This window comes from Drosophila nasuta, chromosome X, assembly GCF_023558535.2.
Source record: "Drosophila nasuta strain 15112-1781.00 chromosome X, ASM2355853v1, whole genome shotgun sequence".
NCBI lineage: Eukaryota > Metazoa > Arthropoda > Insecta > Diptera > Drosophilidae > Drosophila > Drosophila nasuta.
Genome location: NC_083459.1, coordinates 26,140,074 through 26,166,030, shown reverse-complemented (window position 1 = coordinate 26,166,030; position 25,957 = coordinate 26,140,074). Strand labels below are relative to the sequence as shown.

At 33.5% G+C, this 25,957-nt stretch overlaps 1 protein-coding gene and 1 non-coding gene across 2 annotated transcripts; one reads left to right on the top strand and one right to left on the bottom strand.

The window, feature by feature from the left end:
* Positions 1 to 1,546: 1,546 nt before the first annotated feature.
* Positions 1,547 to 23,390, top strand: LOC132796734 (uncharacterized). The gene is made up of 2 exons (XM_060807997.1): positions 1,547 to 1,630; positions 22,429 to 23,390. Exons 1-2 carry the CDS (start codon positions 1,547 to 1,549, stop codon positions 23,281 to 23,283), a joined length of 939 nt encoding a protein of 312 aa, XP_060663980.1. The 3' UTR covers positions 23,284 to 23,390.
* Trnam-cau (transfer RNA methionine (anticodon CAU)) lies at positions 21,763 to 21,835 on the bottom strand. The gene has a single exon. It is a non-coding gene; the product is annotated as a tRNA-Met (tRNA).
* Positions 23,391 to 25,957: the final 2,567 nt, after the last annotated feature.

Genomic DNA, 25,957 nt, shown 5'->3' with positions numbered 1-25,957 from the left:
ATCATATTAAACTAATCCTAAATGGTTTCTTCACGGCACATTTGCTGGCACTTGTTTGAAGCAGACGCCGTCTCCATTCCTCACGAAGGACCTTAACCAGCACCATCCAAAAAAAAAGAAAGAAAGAAAACAGCAGCAGGTGTGCTCTAGCCATTTTAAGCCTGGCTAAGCATATTTTAAGAACACTTTGCTGAAATTAAACATAGATCTAGGCCACATACATATGTTATGTTATATAGTGCATACTCGGAATACCCTAAAAGCCGCTGAAACAACAGTTTTCCATTCGAAATTCCTGAATAGATATTTGCTATCGCAGCTAAACCTTTGTCACATCTTTTAAATTGCATTTCATTTGTATTCCAATATTTTGAAATTTGTTATTTTGTATAAAGGAAATGTTTTCACTTTACAAAAATGCGAATTTCATTGATAAGAATTGAGACATGTATTACAATACATTTATTATGTGAAACAAATTTATTTTTGTACTTTTTTTAATATACGAAGAATCGAAACAAACAAATGAAAGTAAATAAATAATTTATTATTCACAAAAATATAAAATAATGCCACAATATCACAGTTTCAAATGTATATTATTAAAACTAAGTCCCAAGCACACTTTAAGGAACTAGAATTTAATTTTATTATAAGAAAAATAATTTTCAAATTCTTTATCAAGTAAAGTATTCCTACATATAATCAACCCTAAGACAATCTTTTATGAATCTGAGAAATCTTCTTGATAATTTGTTTATATTTTTATCATTTAATAAAATCAAATCATAATTGAAGTATTATTAAAAACAGACTAAACAAAATTGAGTTTGTATGGAAAAGTTTGATTCACCTAAACATTTTTTCTTTTTAATATGTATATATATATATTTACCCAATGAGTAGGCTTATAAGATTGTTATATTTTAGTATTTTTGGGGTATAGTACTTTGGTATACTTTATCTCGCAGTCGAGCACTCTCGACTGTAGCTTTCTTTCCTCTTACTTCATATATCGCAAATTGTATCCCATTTCACATCTTAGCACATTTCTTCAGAATATGGCAGCACACGTTTTACTAACACACACAATCGAAAAGGCCAAATACGTTAAGTGAAATCACTTTAAACGGTATTAGATCTCGTTAAGTTTATTACCTGAACATTTTCCATGAAATTCTCCCATTCACAAATTGCAATGAAGCGCAAGCTTAAAATCTATTGCATACTTTTAGGCTGCCGGAAATCCTGTTTTGATTTGTTCAAATCGAACAAGTTTTTGTGACAGTTTTAAGTGTGTGTTTTTTGTTGTTGCTCAAGTCAGTAATTCAATTTGGTTAAAGTACATTGAGACTGTGCTGTTGGTATTGAAATGTTTTATGTTTTTCAATTAACAAATAACGAAAAAGTTATGTCGAATGCTAATTGAAGAGCCAAAACACTTGTGTAATTGCTACTTTTTGTGGGGAATTGAATTGAACAATGGCGAATGAATTGAATGAAATTGCAAAATGAAAAGGGAACATTCAAAACGGCGCCACGAAGCATGGTCAAAAATCGGTGTCAAGATAACTTGGCCAAAACTATGCGAAGTAGGAAGAGAAGGAGGCGGAGGATGAAGGGAAACACGGTGAGAAGTGCGCTTAATTTTTGACTGATTGCAACGAAATTGATATCGAATGAATGCCGCTAATTGAACAACAAATTAAAATCAATCCAAATGTAACATACGCTTATGATTTACCTCCAAATCCAAATCCCCTTCATCCTCCCAAATAATTCGGAGTTCGAGTTTTTGGGAGAAGGGTCGCCGCATGTGCTATTCAACTTTGACTAAATTACATTTTGCGAATGCAATTGAAAGGAAACCAACGACAATTGTGTGTCTCTCTCTGTCTCTCTCGCTCGCTCTCTTGCTCTATTGATCTGTGTGTGTTGAGCTCATTTATAAAGTTATTCGTTAATAAATAGTTAACAATCAACGATAAATTGGCAATGGTCATGCGGCCTGCTGAACTCAACAACTGAGCTCAACATTGTCAACAACAGAGGCGTCTTCACAAAGGGATGCGATATTAATAAAATGAGAGCTTTGATTTAACGATAAATAGGAAAAACTAATGAGTAAATTTATAGAAACAAATATACTGAATGAATTCTGAATAATAAAAGAATAAACTAAAAGATTCACAATAAAAAAACGTACTGAAATAATATTGAATATTAAAAGAAACATTTAGTCAAATCTAAGTGATCAAATATGAAAGCAAAAAAAACAGTTTAGTGGAAATATTGAAAGAATTACATGTTCATGTTTCATAGAGAAACAAATAGAAAAGAAAATATGTCAAATTATAAAAACTAAAACAGTTTATTAAATATTGCGTATACGTACATCAAAAGTATTATTTTCCAAAGAGAAAAGATAAGAAAATGAGAATACAAAACAATTTAAATAAAGATATTGCATTTATTTATTAAAAAATATTACATAAAAAAACCGGTAAGTGGTAATATTAAAAAAATTGCGTATACGCACAACAAGAGTGTCAATTGCCGAAGAGAGAGGATAAAAAAATATAAATCCAAGAGATTAAATTTCTTTTTCATTTGGAGGCGTTAAACAAATATTATTACATATTACAAACAAAAAACAGTCTAGTGAAAATATAGTAAAAATTACGTATACGTAAATACGAATGTACCAATGCCAAAATGCGAAATGCGAAAACAAGAAATAGTGCAAGGAAACGAGATTCAATTTCTATTAAATAGAGACGCAAACAAAAAAAACAAATATGACAACATATTAAAAAAAAAAATCAGTTTAGGCGGAAATATTTAAAAAATTACGTATACGCACAGAAAATGAAAACATGCCAAAGAGAAAGTAAAATAAAAATAATTGACCAAAGCAAGTGAAATCTTAAAAAATAAATTTCTGCTTAATAGCGAAACCGAAATGAAATTAAATATTTCAAAATACAATAAGAAAAGAGTTTAACCGAAAAAAATTACGTATACGCATAGAAAAACTTACAATGCCAAAGTATCAAATTTCGGCATATGAATATGAAATCGTAATCGTGAAAGGATTTAAATGAAATGCTTTTCAAAATAGATTATTATAATTAGTCCCGCAATCGACGCCACTGCCTTGAGTTCTGACCATATAGAAAATGGCACAAAATGATAATAATTACACGTATTATGTGTAATGCAGGCGGTTGCACAAGAACAAGAGAAACAGAGCAAGACGGAAATAGCGAATATGTGTGAAACAGATAAAGAGAGACAGAGAGAGAGAGGAAAAGAGAAGGTAGAAGCTGTGCATATTTTGCCGCTGATTTCCACTTTTAATTTAAAGCCATTGTTCTAAGGCACGCATACACTCAAACACACACACACACACACACACACACACACACACTCAAACACACACACACACTCAAAAACACACACACACATACACTCGTGTACTACAAAATCATTTCGAATCGACAGGCCAGTCGATAATTTGAGGCTCGTTGAGGGAGTGTGAGAGAGAGAGAGAGAGAGAGAGAGAGAAGAGAGAGAGAGAGAGAGATGGACGACATGTGCATGTAAATGCTGGCCCATTGGCCAAACAATAGCCGTTAGTTAGTTTGCCTGCCCGCTTCATTTTTTTTTTTTCGTTGCCAATAGATTTGCTGTTTTTTCGCTGTCAAACTGTTGTTATCATATACTTAGTAAAGACAAAGTGGGTATATTGTATGCTTACTAAATGTCATTACATAATATTATACCATAATTACAAAAAAAATACTGTCATCTAATAATATACAATCATTGTCTTTACATTTCCAACCAAGTAAATTTCCTACTCTAAATAACTAAACTTTTAAAACATACTATTTACTTTACCAGCCAAGTAAATTTCCAACTATAAAAAAAATACTTTGAAATACTCGTATATAATAATATACTATAATTTAAAAAAATACTGTAATATACTACCATTTAATAATATACTATTAATGTCTTTACATTTCCAACCAAGTAAATTTCCTACTTCAAATAACTATACTTTTATGAAATACTATTTATCTTACCAGCCAAGTAAATTCCAACTATAAAATAAAAAAATACTTTGAAATATACTGTAATATATAATAATATACTATAATTTAAAAAATACTAAAATATACTATTACATAATAATATGTTATTATTGTCATTACTTTACTAACCAAGTAAACCTTCTTTTTAAGTACATAATTAGTATATTATTTAAAAAGATACTATACTTACTTAACCAGCCAAAATATATAATTTATATAATAGTATTATACTTTTATGTCATTACTTTAACAGCCAAGTAAGTGTCCTATTACAAATAAAAATAATAAGCTATACTAAAAATACTATATACTTTAAAAAATGCTATATTTACTTTGTCAGCCAAGTAAGTGTTCTCTACGTCTACTACAAATAAAAATAATATACTATACTTACAAAAAATACTAAAATATTGTATCAGTTGCAAACTTATACTACTAAATAAAAATATAGTATACCATACAATATATATAATATAATATACCATCATTTGCATACTTCCAATAAATACTACAGGGTATCTGTTAGTCATCCGTTATCTGACCGCAATTGTCAGATTATAAAGCACATGGATTGACCATAATCACATAATCCATGACTGTCCAGATTAGGGCGATATTCTAGCAGTTTATTAAATACAGGGTATTTATGAGTGGCACATTACTTTATGCTTTATAGAGGACATAAATTTCCAATTCATTTACATAAGATATGAATTGTTTTTGATGCATGTGCTAACCACAGAATGTTCGCTAGTCACTTACTATCGTAAATAATATGATTAAAGGATGAAATAAGAACGCTTTGCTATCAGAATTTATACTTTAACAATTGAAACTATGAATTCCACTTTAAAACATGTATTTAAGTGAGCTACAAAAACTTTGTAGATTAATTCAGCTATTTGCTTGCTTCTCTTCTAAATTCTTTTGACAAATACAAGTTGATAGTTTTATACGAATTACAGGATATGTGTTGGTCCCCCAACTATGTTGTTGTTTTATGTTGGTCGCCGCATTAATTAAAACACAATCAATGAAAATTATGCATGGCGTTGCCTCATCGATACAAAAACATTTATTGAACGTTAAATAACTGGCCAACCGATTGTCAACTGTCTCTTTGTCTTTCTGTCTCTCTCTCTCTCGCTCTGTTGCTCGCTCTCTTTGGTAGCCGCCTGCATGCCACTGGCCACATAATAAGTAGCCGCACCGTATGACATTTCAGTGAGGTTGCCGCCAGTTGATTAGCCGCACAATGGGCAACAAGCGAAACCCGGCCAAAATGACAAACCAGCTCTCATGCTGTGCAATTAGAGACGAGAACTGAAGAGAGCATAATAGTAGTAGTTGTTGTTGTTGTTGTTGTCCCAGTCTTGTTGGCTTGCGGTGCACACACACACACACAGATAGTAGATGGTACAAAGCAGATGGAGAGGAGGAACCAAAGGCAGTCGCTGGCCCGTTGAGCAGCTTACACGAATAACGGCGGCAGCTTCATAAATAACTAATAACCAAATAATTGGGTTGACAACGTCACCGCCGACGATGCCGCTCCGTGAATAAGGATTGCAAATGGCCAGGCACAGTTACAGTTTGCTTGGACCGTAGGAGAGGGGAGATGAAAGGCGAAGGCGAAGGCGAAGGCGAAGAAGCAGCGCACAGGTTGAGCCCTGAGGGAGTCTGTAAGTGACGAGTGAAACAATATTCATTTACTTCTTCACTTTAATTGTGATACCCTGCATGCGACACAAGCTCAACGGGGGATGCAATTAATTTGCCAAAGCTTATATCTACATATTTAACGCAACTCAATATGCAATACACGAGTTTCTCAAGATGATATCAATCAACTCAAATAAGGAAGGAAAACAAAATCTGTCTAAATTGCAGTTTCAAAGCACAAAGAAATTATTACTGGAAAAATCCAAAACCAAATTTTAAAAGAATCAATTGTGCTTGACTGTGAAATATCTGTTATACATTCCTAATGAGATCGAAATATTGCGGTATTATCTTTATAATGTACTTGATTATTATATCTAAAGAATACCAGAATGTACTGAAGGCTGTATTTGGTATATTTATATACTAATTCTTTCAAAATATACCACATACCATATGCCATACCATAATATACCAATAAATTAATATGTCGAAAAAATACTGAAACATATTGAAGGCTGTATTTGGTATAATATATATATGGTATATTTTGAATGAACTAGTATATACGGAATACAGTCTTTGGTATATTTTTGATATATAAATTTTGTTGGCATATTATGTGATCTATAGTATTATTATTATACTACTACATTCAAAATATACTATAGATCACATAATATGCCAACAAATTTATATATCAAATATTTGCTAAAATATACCAAAGACTGTATTCCTAGCTCATTCAAAATATATATATATCAATATATATATTATATCAATAAATTTATATATCGAAAATATACTAAAATATACCGAAGGGTATATTCGGTATATTTATATACTACTACATACGCAAAATATACCAAATTGTCAACCAAAATAATTAAGAGCCAACAGTTGCCGCCTTTTTATGGCGTGAACAATTATTTCTCGAACTACTTCTGAGATTGTCATCTGTATTTGGTATATTAACATACTACTATATTCAGAATATACCAGATTGTCAATCAAATAAGCTTAGAGCCCTTTTCTGCCATTTACAATAATTTCTAGAACACTTCCTAAGGTTTTCATCATCATGATAATAATTGATAACACTCTTTCACTCTATGGCTCCATCTGGTATAAAAATCTCGATGCCTAAAAGCAAACGCTGAGATCTAAGAGCAAAAACTCAAACAAAGGGCCTAAAGCCAATCGAAAAATGATTCACACGTTAAATGTCAGATGTCGAACACACATTTCCCTACACTATAAGCTTAACATATTTGCGCAGCTCAAGCTCCAAATTCATTGTTCAATCTGGCAATGTTATTGCAAGTTCAATCGGATAGGTGTATGCCAACATTCAACTGTAACCATATAATGTCTGCTCAACTGTTAAGTGGATTAAATGTTGCTCATAAATGTTTCCCACTCGAAATGCAGTTAAAGCTTCCGCAAAGCTTCACGTCGAAATCAATTGCAGCTGCGACTGCAGATGGCGCCAGCAAAGCTTTTACGCATTGCAGTGGGATATGTGAATGCAATTTATAACGGGATTTTCCAAAGAATATTCACATAGTTGAAATGTTTTATTGCGTTGTGAAATCTTCATTTATTATATTTTTAAAAACTTTTAATCGATCCTATGTTTCACATTTTATGTGCTGCAGTTAAACGTTGTACTTTTGTAATCTTCTTTATAGAAAATTCTAAGCAACTTCATGATGGGAGAAATAAGAGAAAGTTTTTCTTTTTAATTGTAGAAGTTATATAAGAAATACTTTTGTATGAACACAAATTCCAACTTACTTCGGGTATTAGTTGCTTTGGCTGACAATTTGGTATATTTTGCATTCTATGGTATGATTTGATTGTAGTATTATATTAATATACCAAATATATCATATGGTATATTTATAGTATTCATGCAGTATGTTTTTTTTTTTGGTATATTTTGCACTATATAGTAAATATACCGAATACAGCTTTCAGTATATTTGCAGTATCTTAAGTTGGTATATTTAAAAATTAATACCGCACTGTAATGCTTTCATTAAAAATGGAAAGCGTGTATCTCAGCTTTCTTTCTTAATTGCTTGTAAAATTTCATTCACTATTTTTCCTATTTATCAACTTTCATTTAAGAGATTTTTGATAATTTTCATGTATTATATTACTAAAATTTGATTTTATCTTTTACTATATTTCATTTTTCATTTGTAAGTGAATTTGAGATAGGTGAAATACTAGAAAGTTATTTTTTTGTGCTATAATTTATTTTTTTATTTACTAAATTCATCTTAATGCTCAAATTTCATTTATTTTGAATGAAAATTTGATTTTCTTTTATTTATCATTCATTTCTCATTTCATTTAAATGGATTTGTGCCGAATTTATTTATGAACAGAAATATATTTTTAAGAACATAACATATTGAAGGCTGTATTTGGTATATTGCTATACTACTACATTCAAAATATACTATAGATCACATAATATGCCAACAAATTTATATATCAAATATATGCTAAGATATACCAAAGACTGTATTCCGTATATACTAGTTCATTCAAAATATACCATATAACATATTATATCAATAAATTTATATATTGAAAATATACTAAAATATACCGAAGGGTGTATTCGGTATATTTATATACTACTACATACGCAAAATATACCGAATTGTCAACCAAAACAAATATATTTTTAAGAAAAGTTTGAGCTGAAGAAAGGAGTTTCAAAGAAAGTCGCAAATGTATTTAATAATATGCTTTTAAAAACAATCTACCAAAGTTTGAAGTTATTGGATTTAAGCTTTAAAAACTAAAATAGTAGGTTGTATAGTGATGTCAGCTATGCAGTTAAGGTCACATTGTAATGCGAGTACATTTCATATATATATCCATTAAGGCAAGTCTTGAGTGGAAAGCAAAGAAGAGAGAAACGAATAAATCGAGCTGAAAGTTAATTACAGTTGCAGCTCGGAGCTCGGAGTTCGCAGCGCATTGCGTATATCAGCATTAATGCGAATTTCACTTGCAGCACTTTCTTTTGTGTTTGTCATTTTGTCGCCCCTTTCCGCTTCTTCAGATTCTGTTAACCAGGGCTGCACAGCATCGTTGTTGTTGTTGTTGTTGCTTACTGAATATTAATTACACTTATAGAAATCAAAACATAAATGCAAGTTAAGCACAGCAGCGACACGTGTAAAATGCGAAAACAGCTGCGCATAAAAGTTGAATATGTTTAAAGGGGGTAAAGGGGAAGGGGAGGACACTCAGTACAGTGAACTGAGCCAAATTGTAAATTGTATTAAAATAATTACATTAAATGGCAGCTGATCGCCGCGTGAAACTCATTTGTTTTTATTAACGCATTGTAATTGCAACCAGGCAGAGAGACAAACAGACAGACAGACAGAGAGACATTCGGTTAGCACGTGCCACGCAATGGGGCACAGCAAAAAAAAGCTGATGGCAACTGTTTGCAACTGTTGCAAATGCGGATTGTGGTGCAGAGGGGGAGAGGGGGAGAGGGGGGAGTGGCGGTGGTAAAAATTGCAACGCCAATTGCGTTGCAGTTCAATGGCCAACAAATGCTGGGGCAATTATTTAACCGAAAGGAATTAACCCAATTTTCATGGTTTCATAATTAATCCAATTTTGCTGAGCGCATAAATTTACATACTTTTGTGGCTTGGATGGGGATGGGGATGGGGATGGAAGGGATCAAAGTGTCAGTGGCATTCTGAGGACTGTACTTGCTGCGGTGAATAGCGTAGAGGCGATGATCATAATTGCAAATTTATTACACACAAGTGAGTTTTCGGCCCTATTTCATACCCCAACAGCAGACACGTCGTATACGCAATGCCTGTCTCTTCGCCCCTCTCAGCGACGCATATTATGCGTGCACAATTCACCGTCGCAATTTCCTTTTCCCAACCCAAAATTTCCCCACAGTCTTTTTTTCGGGGAATTTTTCTGTGCAACTTTTGCAAGCTTTTCGACTTGTCCCAAAATTACTTTCGAAACTTTTCAGAACTTTGCGTTGCTTAACAGAAAGTTAGTAAACAGATGCTGCTTAACAGCATGTTAGTTAACAGCTGCGTGCACTGTTAACCTGAAATGTTAGCTGTAACATAACGTGCATTTTATTTAAGAACTTTCGTGATTTTAACAGCAATTAAAAGCTTGGAAAGCGCATGTAAAGCGATTCAATATTGAATGTGGCAACGAATTGATGCGCTTAATTGAAATTCACTCACAATAATGATGTTGTGAATACTTTTTAATGTAGCTTATACAGTTTTTGTGTGTCATTGTAGAACACAGTGGAACTATTGCAAGATTAGACATGTCAAATAAATAAATTAATATATAAGCTTTTAATTTTAAAGTTACGACACTTGACACTTATTTTACTAGACATTAAATATGTAACTATGAAATTACTTCCATGTGTTGTTAGGCTGGAATTTTCTACTTTTTTAAACCCGCTACCCATAGGGTAGAAGGGTATTATTTCCGGCAGGAAATGTACATATGTAACAGGTAGAAGGAGGCATCTCCGACCCTATAAAGTATATATATTCTTGATCAGCGTCAACAGCCGAGACGATATAGCCATGTCCGTCTGTCCGTCCGTCTGTATGAACACCTAGATCTCAGAGACTATAATAGATAGAGCTTTTTTCGACAGCATTTGTTATATTTGCATGCAGATTAAGTTTGTTTCAAATTTTTGCCACGCCCACTTCCGCCTCCGCAAATAAAAAAAAATCGAATAACAAGCCTAATTTTAAAGCTAGAGTTGCGGTATATACAATAATGACTATAGTAGTTATGATTCCTGAAAATTTGGTTGCGATCAGATAGAAATTGTCGCAGTTATTAAAGAAATACTTTTTTATGGGCAAAAACGCCTACTTACTAGGGGTCTTAGTTGCCTTGGCTGACAATCTGGTATATTGTGCCGTCTATGGTATATTTTGAATGCGGTACTATGTCGATATACCAAATATACCATTTGGTATATTTTTAGTATTTTTTTTAGTATTTTCGGTATATTTTGAAAACAATACCGCAATATTTTGCCTTTATTAAAAATGGGTAGCGGGTATCTCACAGTCGATCACACTCGACTGTAACTTTCTTACTTGTTATAAATAAAAATAAGTAAATATATAAGAGCCTTTTTTTAACAAATACTGCTTTGAATAATATTTTGTATTACTAATTGTGAACATTCGACATATGAATGCAAATTAAATTGACCACTTGGATCGCAGAGGCCAAGGAAAATTCCTTCTCAGACTTGTCGTTGAAAAAAGAAAGAATTTTATGTGTACGTATAAAAAAAGTCGTATTTTCAACACATTTTAAATATGGAAAAATAAAATGATTTCTGTTTTTCAAAAACCTTTCAAATATAACTATTTTTTCTAATAAATATTTGAAATATTATAAATTTTTTTATTTTTATATTAATTTTAGTATTTAGTCTCTTTTTTAACATAAAATTAAATGTAAAGCATTCCAATTTACCTTCGATTGCATTGAGAGATAGCTGAATATATATAGGGAAAGAGTTCATTGTTTTCACTTTCTATTATTTTTTTTTTTCAATTCGCAAAGTAATTAAATGAGAAGCTGGCTGCTCACGACAGCAGCAGTTGATCAGAAATATATTAACATACTACAGATACAAAAATATATTAGCATACATGCAGATCCCTAGCTGTAAACTTATCCTACCTGAATCCACTTTGATAGCTTATCAAACGCACACACACACACATCCACACAGATGTAAATGACACACATTCATTCAAAATTTTGATAATACCTTTTTTACACTGTATCAATTTCTTGGTTCTCTGCTCAACTGTTGAATAACAGTTGAGTAAAAGCACCTAAAGCAAGTTGCTTCATATTGCTAACGATCTTCTGCTAAGCCACGCCTACTTAGCACATTCACCTTCATTTATAAATCGGTCCGCCAACTACTCAAACATACTTTCATTCATTTGTCATGCATAAACTAAAATTGTTCTTAGCTGTCATGTGCACACCTAATCTAGGCCAACTTTGTGTAGCTGCCTCTACTTGACGACGCCCACTTTTAAGCGCATTGATTACCGACAGCTTACTTTCTACCTTTGTTGTAATTCTGCACAACTGTTGAGTAACAGTTGATCAAATAGACACCTAAGCAAGCTTAACAGTCTTCAGCTTGATCACACCCACTTAAAAGTTCCGTCTATTCAAATAGCTTGATCCGCCTTCTAGTCAAACACACACACACACACTAGATCACACACACACACATACACGCAAAGCACTTTTTCACTCGAATTATTATTATATTATATTATCAGCAGACTCATCTATGGAAGCCAAGCGATGCTGCAATAGTTTGATGTGAAACAAAGCTGCTGGTGAAAATTTCAAAACAATTTATTGAACAATAAGAAATATGCAATTTAAAAACAAATTGATTAACTTAGGGCTTTATAAATTTTCTAGCTGCTTAACAAAGTTGCTTTCATATAAACTGCAAACATAAAAATAAAATTAATAAAATATCCGACACAGTAATTAACTGGCTGTATACTGATTTTTTGTATAATAAATTTGTCACTTAGATATATTATTCATTCAGACAATTTAATTGATTTTTTTTATTATGCGGTGATTGCACATAAATTCTATTAGACAAATAAAAAGCGTAAAGCTTTCTATTGATTGGCGATAAATCATGCCGAATTCTGTTTTGAAACCAAACAAACATTTGTCAATACTAAGAAACCAAATTACAAATGAAAAGTTTTAAGATATTTTTGATATGGGGAATGGGAAAACAAATAAGAAAGCTACAGTCGAGTGTGCTCGACTAAAAGTGCTAAAAGTGCGGTATTATTTGTAAAATATACTAAATAATAAAAGAAAAATAGTGCGGTGATATTTGTAAAATATACCAACTTAATATATCAAAATACTAAAAATATCCATTAAAACAAAGACTGTGAAATACTCGCTACACATTTAAGATAAAAACAAAACAGTGCGGTATTATTTGTAAAATATACCAAAAAATATTAAAGTATACCTAAGGTTGTATTTAGTATATTGATGTAGTACTACATTCAAAATATACCATAAAGTGTAAAATATACCAAATTGTCAGTCGAAGCAACAAAGATCCATTTTATTTTACAATACAAAAGAATTCTTTAAACGATTTCTCAAATTTTTATCTGATCGCAATGAAAATATTCAGAAATTATAAATACTTAAGTTGTTGTTGTGTGTACCAAAAATTACCCATATTATACTATATTTGTTTCTTTTATATTCATATTATTATTTTGATGAATTTACCAATTGCTTAAACTGACAAAGAAAAAATACTTGTTGAAATAGTAGAATAGTCTGTAAATAATGTTTATTATAGTAATAAAAACTGTTCTACGCACACATTAGCAACAAGTTTTAAACCATTCCGAAAAGAAAGTAATGTGAATGTGGATAGTAATATAAGAGAATCTCTGTAGAAGAATTTAAGAGACTTTGCTGCTGAAGCTGCGCATGAGTTGAGATTTATAACAGAAATGGTTGAAAGAATGTTATTTAGCTGACATCAATTTGAAATAAATTACAAATTTTAACCAATATTTAGTAAAAAAAAATATGAAATAAAAAAATGGAAATTATTTTGTAAACGTTGTTAAATTCGAATATTTCTTAGGCAGGTTTCAAACCGCGCTATAAATATAAGAAAGAGAAAGCGTATTTAGCAGTAGTTGCGTTCTCTTTCATTTACTGCGCCAGCGCGCTGAGCAACAGTTAATAAATGTTAATAACATTTAGCAAAGTGCAAAAACTGTGCGACTGTTGAAATTTAGTTAAAAACAATAAATATGTTAGATAGTCAAACATTGTGATCAATTGTAATGAGTTAAGTATGCAATTTGATTGATTTTAATTACTTTAGAGTGAGAATGAAATTTGAATAGTTTAAAGTGTAAAAAGTAATACAACAAGGATATTAATGGGTTAAGGGAATTCCCCCAATTTTACTTAGAGTATTAGCAAGCTTGAGTACACATCTTCCGGTCTAACGTCTTTATGACAAAACGAGCAATCTGCCGAAGCACACACACCAACCAAAAAACAGAAAGCAAAAGCAAAAAGCCCTCAGTCAACTGGCTGTCGTCTCACTCTTTTGGTCGGCACATTTTCGAATTTTAAATTTCGCACTTGGGTCATTTTGTTGTTTGGTGTGGATTATAAGACCACTTCATATTCATGCAACTAACAACCGGAGGCCGAGGCAGCCAACAACAACAACAGCAACAACAACAACACACACACAAAAAAGCAAACCCAAGCCTCAGACCCAGTTACAGACTCGAGACTTTTGCTACTTGTGGACTAGAGCAACAGCAACAGCAACAACAAGGACAATAACTAGAAACAGGCACACAAAAACCAGCCGCCTTTGTATTTAGCCACAAAAAGGAGCAACAAAAAGTGGACGAGCATAACAAAAACAAAAAAAAAAAGAAAAATATATAAAATATATATACATACATCGTTATATATACATATATATCGTAGTACGACGCCAAGTGCAAGTTGACCAAAATGAAAGGCAAAAGGTTTTCCACCGGCAAGGGCAAAAAACAGTGAAACAATCTCTCTCCCTCTCTCTCTCTCTCTCTCTCTCTCTCTCTCTCTCTCTCTGCTACTTCTCTGTGTCTGTTTGCTGGCTCGTTGTTGCCTGGACACAGGCGGACAACAAAAATATTGCGACGTGCGGCATAAAGAAACGTATAAGTAGATATGTTTATAAGGCTCGTCCTTCCCTTTTCTCCCTTTTCTCTCTCTCTCTCTCTTGTTGCTGTAGCTTGTCTCCTTCATCCATCCGGCAGAAGTAACAACTTAATTTTTGCTGGCATCGCTTGACCTCTTGACTCTCGAGTTGCGAGTTGCGAGTTGCCAGTTGCGCCTTTCCCTTTGGCATCGACTTGACAATTGAGTTCATCAATCAGTGGCTACTCTCTGATCGAAGGCAGCTCTCAATCAGCGATGAGTGTGCCCCGTGTGCTTCTTGCTTCTTGCTTCTTGCTCCGTTTCCGTTTCCTTGCGGATTGCTCTACTCGTCTATAGGATGGAATTCCTCAGTAGAGTTCAAGTGCCTGAAAATTGTCTATGATTGCCAAAGTTGTGCCACACTTAAAGTCTAATTGATAAATATATTTGTGCGGCGAGCAACGCACATAAAACGAGTTCATTTAATTATTGTACTGCAGCGAAAATACTTAATTAGCATTATTTAATTTTAAGGATTTTTAAACAACTCAATTTTACTATCAGTCTTACTATAAGAAATTTTTTTTTTCTGTTTCCAAATGAGTTTTACTATACAATTTTTAAGATTTTTTGAATAATCTCGCATTTGTTATACTTCATAGTATATTTTGAATGCAGTAGTATATTAATATACTAAATATAGCATTCGGTATATTTAAGTATTTTTTCGATTTTCCAATACAGTGCTTCGTATATTATTAGTAATTTGATGGTTAATTGAATTTATATATTGTTATACAAAATATACTAAGTTGCCATATTTTTACAACGATACTTACAAAATATAGCATTTGGTGGTACATTTTAGTATTATTTTAGTATATAATGTCATTTTTTTTACTTGTACTTCAAAATACAGGTTTTCGTATATTTTAGTATTTTTACGGTATTGGTATAAATGTATATTGATATACCAAATATAGTTATATACTGTTTTTCGTATATTTTAGTATTTTTACGGTATTGGTATAATTATACCAATGTATATTGATATATGAAATATAGTAATATACTATATATTTACAACAATACATACAAAATATAGTATTTGGTACATTTTAGTATTATTTTGATATATGGTTTTGCTATATTTTTGTATATAGACTTCAAAATACAAATACAAATGTATTTGAATTGGTATATTGATATACCAAATATAGATATGTTGGTATATTTTTTCATCGATACATACAAAATACAGTGTATGGTATATTTTAGTATTTTTATTGTATATTGACTTAGTTTATTGATATACCAAATATAACTAATTTGTTATATTCTTACAACTATAAATACGGAAAAGAGCTATTGGTATATTTTAGTATTTTTTATGGTATATTGACTCGGTATATTGATATACCAAGTATACTAATTTGCTATTATTATGTACAACAAAGAGGTATATTCATTCAGTATATTTTTAGCACACTCGACTGCAGCTTTCTTAGATGTTATTTTTACATTTACTTGCCAAGTCAAACATAAACTTGTCTTTATACGATCTCTTGGCCTAAGCTTGTCTATATACGATCCGTTTACCTTTCGTTATCCTCCTTTTTCGACCTCGGCTAATGAGCATCAGTTGGCAACAACAATTGTTATATGCTTTCCAGTGACTAAGTCCAGCTGTAAGCTTCATAATTATTGCAATGCCAAGTGTAAGTTCAGAGGGGGGGCAGAGACGGGGAGAAACAGATGAGACTTGGCTAGCTATAGAAAATATTTCCATTTGGGCATAGTTTTTCTTTTAGGCCATTTTAGGGGCCACAGAAAAGCTCTTTATGCGCGTTTCCGTTTCACATTCAGCTGCTGTTGCTTAACTTCCCGCTCTTTCTATAGCTATCTCTCTCTCTCTCTCTCTCTGACTATCTCTTTCTTTTTAACTCGTTTTTCTTGAACTCCTCGCAAGTTTCGTGGGCGTTGAAGTTCACAGCTGTTCAGCGTCGATTCGCAGCGCCCTTTTTGGTGTTTTTAATGTAGTTGTGTTGTTTTTGTTTTTTTTTTGTTCTGGTATTCGCATTTGTTTTTGTTTCCCTTTTATTTTCCCTTTTGCCCTCTCCTTTCGTTTCCGGTGTTTTATTTTGTTTTTGTTTTTGATAATTTGTTGACCGTCACATTTTCCGCACATTTCGTTTTCGTGGCCAAAACCTAGAAGAAAAGAGCTGAAAACGTCTAAATTTCTTCTTTTGCCGCACTTTATGACCAGCTTCGCATCATCTTCATTCCGCACTGCACTTCATTTCATCTCTTCCTCTTTCTCCATTTGCTTATTTAGTCGCGTTTCTTTCTTTTTTTCTCTCACGCACTCTATGATTTATTTATTTATAGGCACATTCGCTTCAGCTTACATCTTTAACTTTTTTCGCTTTACCCTAAGCTTCGATTTTAACTGAACTTGTCGTTATCTTATAGATATGGGCTTATACTTCGGTAAGCAAATAGTGATTTTGCAATTCACATTTATACTATAATTTATCAAAGTTCCTAATATTATAATTTAAAAATTTCTATCTTATGATAAAACAAGTAAGAAAGCTACAGTCGAGTGTACTCGACTATAACAATATATGTATCTGTCTGCATTGATTTCTAGTTGAGCTAAATATTGACTTAGACTAACGAATGGACTTTAATATTCTACATTGTTGCATCTAATATTTAATTAAGACATTTAAACTTATATTTAAAAACACTTATTTTTGCGCTGATTTACTACTTTTATAGAAAAAAACAACCTATGTTATATATATACAAGAGTATTAAGACATTGACAATATTGTAATTACATGAAATACGTAATTTTCAATTATAATTTCAAATATAATATAATACAAAAATGCATTCCCATGAATGAATGAATATTTTGGAAACTCTATTCTCAGGCTAACTGTTCATTTGTTTTCTAATCTGTAAAATTGTATTCTTTTTCAAAAATGTTGCCCAATAATTCAAATAGTGTAAGCTTCATTTATTTTATATTGCCAAAATCTACTTTTGCTCTTATTTATTTCTTTTAAATCTATATAATTCTTAAGTATATAATATTATAATATTTTGTAGTCTCCTATTTTGTACTCTCTCTCTGGGTTTCCTCAAATTTCTCATTTTGTATATCCAAAAGTTGTGCCTAATAATTGAATAAATAAGTGAGGCCCCAATTAGCAGTCCATTGTGGGAGATCTGTGACCATTTGGCAGCCTTTTCATTACAAGTATATCCTTGACACACACACACACATAGAGAAAGAGAGAAACACTCACTGAATGCAGTGATGAGTGTATTCAAGTGTCGTGCTTAGGTGATGGCTCATTTTGCTTGTTTTGTTTTAATTAAAACTGTTGACCACCACACAACGTTTGAGGCCACAAAAACTCTCCGAAAAACGCAAACGCAGACGCAACTTTCATCTAGTAGAGAGTTTCCCAGTTTTCTCTAATTCTCAGTTAGTTCCTGGTTTGTCTCTTTATTCTCGCCGCTGTCATCGTCATCGTCATCATCATCACCATCACATCATCTATGCCGTTTCGTCTTTTACTTTTGTGCCTGGAGTTTTTAGAGAGTTTTGCTTGAACCTTTTTGCAGGCGCATGTCTGTGCATTAATGTGGCTTATAATCAAGCGAGTCCGGCTCTCTTTTCTCCCCTTCGCCTTCTTTCCTTCCCCCAGACGAAGGGTAAAAAAGTTGCCCAGTTTGAGAATCCCAGCGCCCGGTTTTGTGTGTTGCGCTGGGCAGCCACATCAAAGGCAAGGCCAACTCGCTCTGTCCCCAGCCTCAGCTTCAGTTTCAGTTTCAACTTCAGCTTTTCTAGACAAGCGAATCGAGGTGGGGTTGAGGCGGAGTGCGGGGTGCATTCTCTCCATCGATTGTGGTCGCATTTTTGTTTATGTTGGTTCCATTTCATTTCGCTGAATGAGCTCAACAGCTTTTATCACACGCTTAGCTCTGCGGTTGCCCTTTATTACAAATGCCCAGTCCCCGGTTTTGCCCATTATCACAGCTCTCCCATTGATATTTGAGTTTAGTTTGCACTCTCTATCTCTATCTCATTCTCATCATATCTCTCTCTCTATCTCTGTCTCTATCGCTCGCTCGCTGTCTGAATTCAACAACTTGTGGGCTCTGTTTATTTTTGATTCCGAGTTTATTCAGCACTAGCTTCATTTATTGATGTCGAATGTCGATGCCGACTATTAAAAGTTCAAAAGAACTTGGGATATCAACGACATTTTAGTTTCAACTGGCAATTGCCATTAGTTTTCCGATTGTTCCTCATTGGGTCCAGTCCAAAATTAGCTCTACTTGGCTGCTTTCTTTCTCTCTCTCTCCCTCTCTCTCTTTCTCTTACCATTTTTTTGATTTATCTCCAGCAGCTTTAACTTGGCATGCAATGAAAATTATTAATTAAGATTGCACTACAAATATTTATTACAACATTAATTATAGAGCTAAGGAAATTGGATAGACGTAATGAGCTTATTCATTACAGTTCCATAAGGAATATTGAGAGAACTTTATGCTCCACCAAATTTAACATCTGCCAATTGCTTTAAAGAGCTTTCAAATTTCATAAATAAGCTAAACATATTTAATACAACATTAATTATAGAGCTTAATGAGCTTATTGATTACAGTTGCAAAATAAACTTACGCTTATGATAAAGCATTAAAAAGAGCTTTAAGCTCCACAAATTTCAACGTCTGTCAAGTGTTATAAAGAGCCTTCAATTCAAAAATGTTTGCACACGTTTACTTTCTGGCTTCCATTTTTTATTACTTCTAAAAGTAATAAACTTAACAAAGCGAAAGCTTCTTGTAATTAGCTTATTCATTACAGTTTTGAAATAAACTTTGCATTAGCATAAGAGCTTTAAGCTCCATAGAAATTTACTTTTGTTAAGTGATTTAAGGAGCTTTCAATTCAATTTTAGTTCTCGCCAATTTTATATATATTTATGTGATTTCTCTTAAATTTATAAACCTAACAAAGCGAAAGCTTTTCAGATGCTTTCAGTAGCTTTTATTTTGACTCAATTCGATTAAATGAACGTACTTCGTTATATAATTTGAAGACGATTTTAAGCGCTTTCAAGCATAATTCTAAATTATTATCGTCCATCTTTTGTATGCTGTCTGGCCTACTTTCGAGTGTTCTATCACGATTAATCCAAGCTGAAACTGTAAATCAATTGAACAGCTTTTACCTTGAACTCAGTTTTCTTCTTTCTCTGCATGGATTGGGAATGAGATTGGCTTTTGTTTTTGGGGTTTTTGCTTGGGAAGCGATGTGGTCGGAGTCTCAGCAAAATTAACGACATTTTGCGCTTTCATTTGTTTTCTAATTTAAATTTATGTTTATGAGTTATGGCCGCTGCCCAGCGACGAAGCGAAAGCACGAACCTGAGCCTATATACATACATATATAGTATAGTATATCCTTTATCCTCCCATCCCACCCTCCCTCATCTCTATGAGATGAGAGTTGCCAGCATGCACTTGTACAAATTATAATTATGAATTTTGGCTGCTGCGCTCTTTGAGGTTAGCTATTAATTTTTAAGCGTAAAATGCCACAAATTCATTACAAAGTCTGAGATTAGTTTCCGGGCCGAGAATAATTGCCCCAACTTTTGTGCCTTTCGCATCGCTCGAGCGTAGCGCCCAATTAGTTTTGAAATATGCGACCAGCCGAGCAATTTGATAAGACACTCGACTGCCTGCTGCCTGCTGCCTGCTGGCTTTTGCCTTTTGCAGCAAGGCAGCTTTCTTTCTTTCCCCTTCCCTTCCCTTCCCTTTCTCTCTCTCTACAATATGTAGATGAATTGCTCAACTCAACTAACAAAATACACTTTGAAGCGAACGAGTTAGTGAAAGTTGCTCAAATAAAAGGCATTACAAATAGGCAGCTACAATTAATATATGGCTTGAGAATGAATATCAAGCATATGTGATCGAAATAATGACAGCCAGCATCTAATCAAATTGGGGGGAAACAAATATGTTGGCGGATGAAATTAAATTCATGTATAATTAGAAATGGAAAAGTAATGTTTGGCCAACAATACAATCAGAAAAAAAAGGAATACAAAGTTAAATTAATAAATTGTAAATACGAAAGGCATTTTAAAAATGTTTAATAGAAAGACATTCAACTATGAGATATAACTAAAAAAAAATAGTTGGCACAAATGAGTAAAAGAGTGATTGGCTTCCGTTTCATAGCTTCATTCGAAACTTAATATAATATATAATATTACTTATGTTATATATGTTTGCTTTTGTTCAATCGATAATTTCGCTTTTAAAATGCCTTGAGAAATAATACATTTTTATGAGAAAACTATGACAAGACCTTTTTTTTTTATTTGCCGACTCAATTAATTTGCCATAATAATGTTGATAGTAATATAAATACTTGTTTACTTCTAAGGTAAAAGATAAACTAATAAAAACAAGTAAGAAAGTTACAGACGAGTGTGGTCGACTGTGAGATACCCGCTACCCATTTTTAGTAAAGGCAAAATATTGCGGTATTATTTTCAAAATATACCGAAAATACCAAAAATACTAAAAATATACCAAATGGTATGTTTGGTATATCGATATAGTACACCATTCAAAATTTACCATAGACGGCACAATATACCAGATTGGCGGCCAAAGCAACTAAGACCCCTAGTAAGTAGGCGTTTTTGCTCATACAAAAGTATTTCTTTCGCAATCAAATTTTCAGGAATCATAACTACTACAGTAATTATTGTACATACCAAAACTCTAGCTTTAAAATTAGGCTTGTTATTCGATTTTTTTGATTTGCGGGGCGGAAGGGGGCGTGGCAAAAATTTGAAACAAACTTGATCTGCGTGCAAACATAACAAATGCTGTCGAAAAATAAATTAAATAAATTAAAGCTCTATCTCTTATAGTCTCTGAGATCCAGGGTTTCATACGGACGGACGGACAGACGGACATGGCTATATAGTCTCGGCTGTTGACGTTGATCAAGAATATATATACTTTATAGGGTCGGAGATGCCTCCATCTTACTCTTACATTCATTTCCTGTAGGCACAAAGTTATAATTCCCTTCTACACTATGGGTAGTGGGTATAAAATGCAAAAAAAAATTACCTGCTCCGGGTGAGGCTCGAACTCACGACCTTAAAATTATGAGACTTACGCGCTGCCTACTGCGCTACCGAGGCCTTGTGTCGATGGGCAACAAAATAATCAATCAATCAATCATACTTCGATTCTTAGATGAAATCCAAATCGATTACCGATGTTTTCATTTATAGATTCATTCTTCTTCTAGCGAATACTTTCTTAATCGATAGTTGTGTCTACAGCGATGTTTTCTGAAAAGTATGCTTAACATTGACAAACCAAATAATCAACATAATCATGATGCATTTATTATATATGACTATGAAATTATCAGTCACTCATGCACACATATTTTTGACAGTTCAAATCGATTACCAGCTGCATACTCTGACACTCCTGTCATTTTAGTTAATCGATAGTTGTGTCTGCAGCGATAGTTTTTGACACAAATGCTTTTTTCAGCATTTGCTGACATCTCTTTATCCAGGTTCCACTTGTCAAATATTTAATAAGCCGCTAGTCATTGCTAGCATTATCGTCGAGTGTGAAGCAGCTTTTTAATTGCGCATATTTTTTTCATTTTTAATTCTGCAAAAATGCCTAAAGAATCTCCCCCCGGTAAGTTTTTGAACTTTTATGGTGATTGTGAATTAAATGTGTATTCAAATCCGTTCATATTATTCTCGAATAGAAGCCGAAAACCTTATTTATCGAAAGGTGTATAAGGGGCCAACCATATGTCTCGCGCTATGGCCAAGAAGTTGAGGCTAGACTCCTGGTAACGTACAAGAGGGGACATGCCATTGACACTCCTGAAGAAAACTTCGAGTCGGAGATTCTTTCGGGAAGCAATCGTTGCAGCAAGTGCCTTCTACCCACATATATGTGCTGTAACTTTGAGAAGAAAGTCAAGAAGGAAAGGTTTGAGGCCGCCAATCCGAAGCCAAAGGATGTGAATGCTCAGGCAGATGTGGAGAAGAAAGAAGGAGAGCTTCAGGAGGAGAAAAACCTTAAGGGGGGAGAAGCAGAGCTAGAAGGAAAAGGAGTAGAAGCAAGAGAAGAAGCAAAGGGAGGAGTAGCAGAGGGAGAATTACATGACGAAGCAAAGATGGAATCAAGAGAGGAAGCAAAGGAGGAGCCAAAAAAGGAAGCAAAGGAGAAGGCAAGGAAGGGAACAATAGAGAAGGCAAAGAAGAATACAAAGAAGGAAACAAAGGAGGAAAAGGAGGCAAAGAAGAATGCAATAAAGGAAGCAAAGGAGAAGGCAAAGGAGGCAAAGATGAATGCTATGAAGGAAGCAAAGGAGAAGGCAAAGGAGGCAAAGATGAATGCAAAGAAGGAAGCGCAGGAAGCAAGGGAGGCAAAGAAGAATGCACAGAAGGAAGCAAAGGAAGCAAGGGAGGCAGAGAAGATTGCAATGAAGAAAGCAAAGGAGAAGGCAAGAGAGGAAGCCAAGGAGGCAAAGAAGAATGCAAAGGAAAAGGCAAGAGAAGAAGCAAGGGGGGCAAAGAAGAATGCACAGAAGAATACAAAGAAGCATGCATAGAAGGATGTAAAGGGTGAATGAGAAGCAAAGAAAGAAGCGGAGAATAAATGTTAGAATCTAATAACATATATTTTTCTGTTCTAATGAAACTAAATTAAAATAAAAAAAAACGTAATATGTTCCATTCTGTTTTATTTCGATTCAGATGAAGATTTTTATAAAGCAACTAAAGTAATAAAACTGTGCCAAAAGAATTGCGATAGTGTAGTGAAAAAAAGTAACAGTCGATCGATCAATTTACATCTCATATCTTAATCGAAACTGAGAAAGAAGAGAAGAAATGTTTGTGGCTAATCCAATTATGAAATGCGCCAAATGCGGCTTTCAAGTCATACAATATTTTGTTACAAGGTTGTTCCCATATGTCGCTTTCGTTCTGCTTCTTTCTCCTGCCCTGATTACTTGCATATAGTATTTGTGCTGATCCGGCAAAGAAACAGAAGAGGAAGAAGTGAAGGAATTCGTTTGCACCGAAGAGCACTAAAATGTAAAGCAGGCGAGCAGCAAGTGTCCTTTGCGCCCAAAAAAAAAAACTATGCACATCAACAACAACAACAACTGACGCTGTCCTTTGGCTCCGCCAGGACGAAACCAAAAATTTGAGTCCCGGCGATAAGAGAAAAGACACACAGAGCAAAAAAAAAGCAGAAAAGAAAAAAAATTTCATTTATTATTAAAATCACTTTCGTTGCAATGAGGATTCCAAATGTCCTATCGTTTCGTTTCTTTTTATTGGTATGCGTGTGCAGACCTCCTTCTCCCTCTCCGCTCTCTCCGCTCTCTCTCTCTCTTTCGTTCCCTTTCCCTTGCTCACTTCGGTGTATTGAAATTGTCTTGAACTAGCGCACAGACTTTGCTGTGTTGTGCTTCATGTGCTTCATGTGCTCGTCATCGACTAGAGTTGTTACGTCGTCTTCGTCCTCCTTCTTGCTTGTTGTTATCCTTGATGTTGTTGCTTTTGGATTAACAAGTGTCATATGTGGTTGTGTGTCCTGTTCAGCCGCTGCTTGTGGTAATGGCAAACATCGACACATAGCAACACACACAGAGATAGAGAGAGAGAGAGCTCTTCGCTTTGCGCTTCACTGCCTGCCGTGTCCTTTTGCCAGGACCTTTGCTTACCATCGCACACCACATTCCCACACATTTAAGTCAAGTGTGCTTTGGAGATTTTGTAGCCGCTTTAAAAAACCAAAACAGCAACAGAAATTCCTTATGTGCTCCTTCAACCTGTTCCCTGTTTCTATTTTCTGCTGCTGCGGCAAACGGTGCGTATGCGTGTTGTTACATACCTCCGTTTTTTTTTTTGGCTGGTTGGGGGATGTTAGATCGCTGCGCAAATGTCAACGAAAGTGCAAATAAAATCTAATGTGGAAATCATTGCAAAAGTAACCCAGCCAGGTGCGAGTGTGTGTGTGTGTGTGTGTGCTTAATGTCCTTGTCATTTGGTTAGTCACACCCGCGTGAATTTGTTTTTATATCAAACATTGCATTTTATTGGTATGCCGACATTTTAGTTTTTTTTTTTTGTTTCTGCCCTATGCTTTGTAGGCAAACGCATCTCACAGCGGCAATTGACAAGAACGAAAGTTCGTCCAACAATTTTTTTTATTACAAAATGCCAAATGCTATAAATTTGATGAAAATTAAAGTAGAAAGTTAGACTTGACATTTGCCTAAATATTCATTTCACAATTTGATGAAATTGCAATTTTATAAAACTATAAAACAATATATTTTTCTCATAACTACACAGAAAGAAAAAACATGATAAAATCATGTATAAAATCTTGAATCAATATTGTATGTCAAAATTGAACCAAGTAATTTTATTTTTAAATTACGATTAAAAATCTACAATAAATCTAGATTGCCCAATTCTGAAATTCAAGATTATATTCCTGTTTCGAGAATGGAAAAATCTTAAATCAAGATCAAACGTTCAACTTCTAGATGGGATAGACTTGATATAAGATTGATTATTGATTGATTATGAAATGGAAGAATTTCAAAATTGAACAAAAAAAGGCAAAATCTTAAATAAAACAAATACATTTGATATTATTATTTATTAAATATAATAAAAATCTTTAAGATTTCTTCAACCTAAAAACTAATTTCAAGTTTGTTTTTTTTTTTAAATTAAAAATCTTAAATCAAGATTTTTCAATCTAGATTTTTTTCCCGTAGTAAGTAGGCATTTTTAATTATAATAAAATAAATGAAAGCTTAAATTAAAAAAAAAACCTTTAATTTTATGATACAAAAAAAAAAGGTTGTAACGTGTTTTTAAAGTAGTTTTTTCACGAATTCTTCATAAGTTTTCAATCAAACGACAGTAATTACATCACTTAGAAGTTTATTATTATTGACTTATATATATATATATAGACTAAGAGATTTACATACGCATTTTTATATATATAACATACATTATAGATATCGATTCTAGCATGTTTTGGTTTTATGGCGTCTGCTTATTATAAAGCAAACTGCGAGTGGAATAGTTACGAATATTCAGTAAAGCTGTTGCCTTATTGACTTTGGCTTATTGGCCCGGCGATGCTGCGTGGCTTGAAGCGTGGAGATGGCATGGAGATGCGAGAAGGGGGATTGAGGGGAGAGAAGAGCGAAGAGAGGCGGAAGGCGGGAGAAAAGGGATTCGTTGTGGATA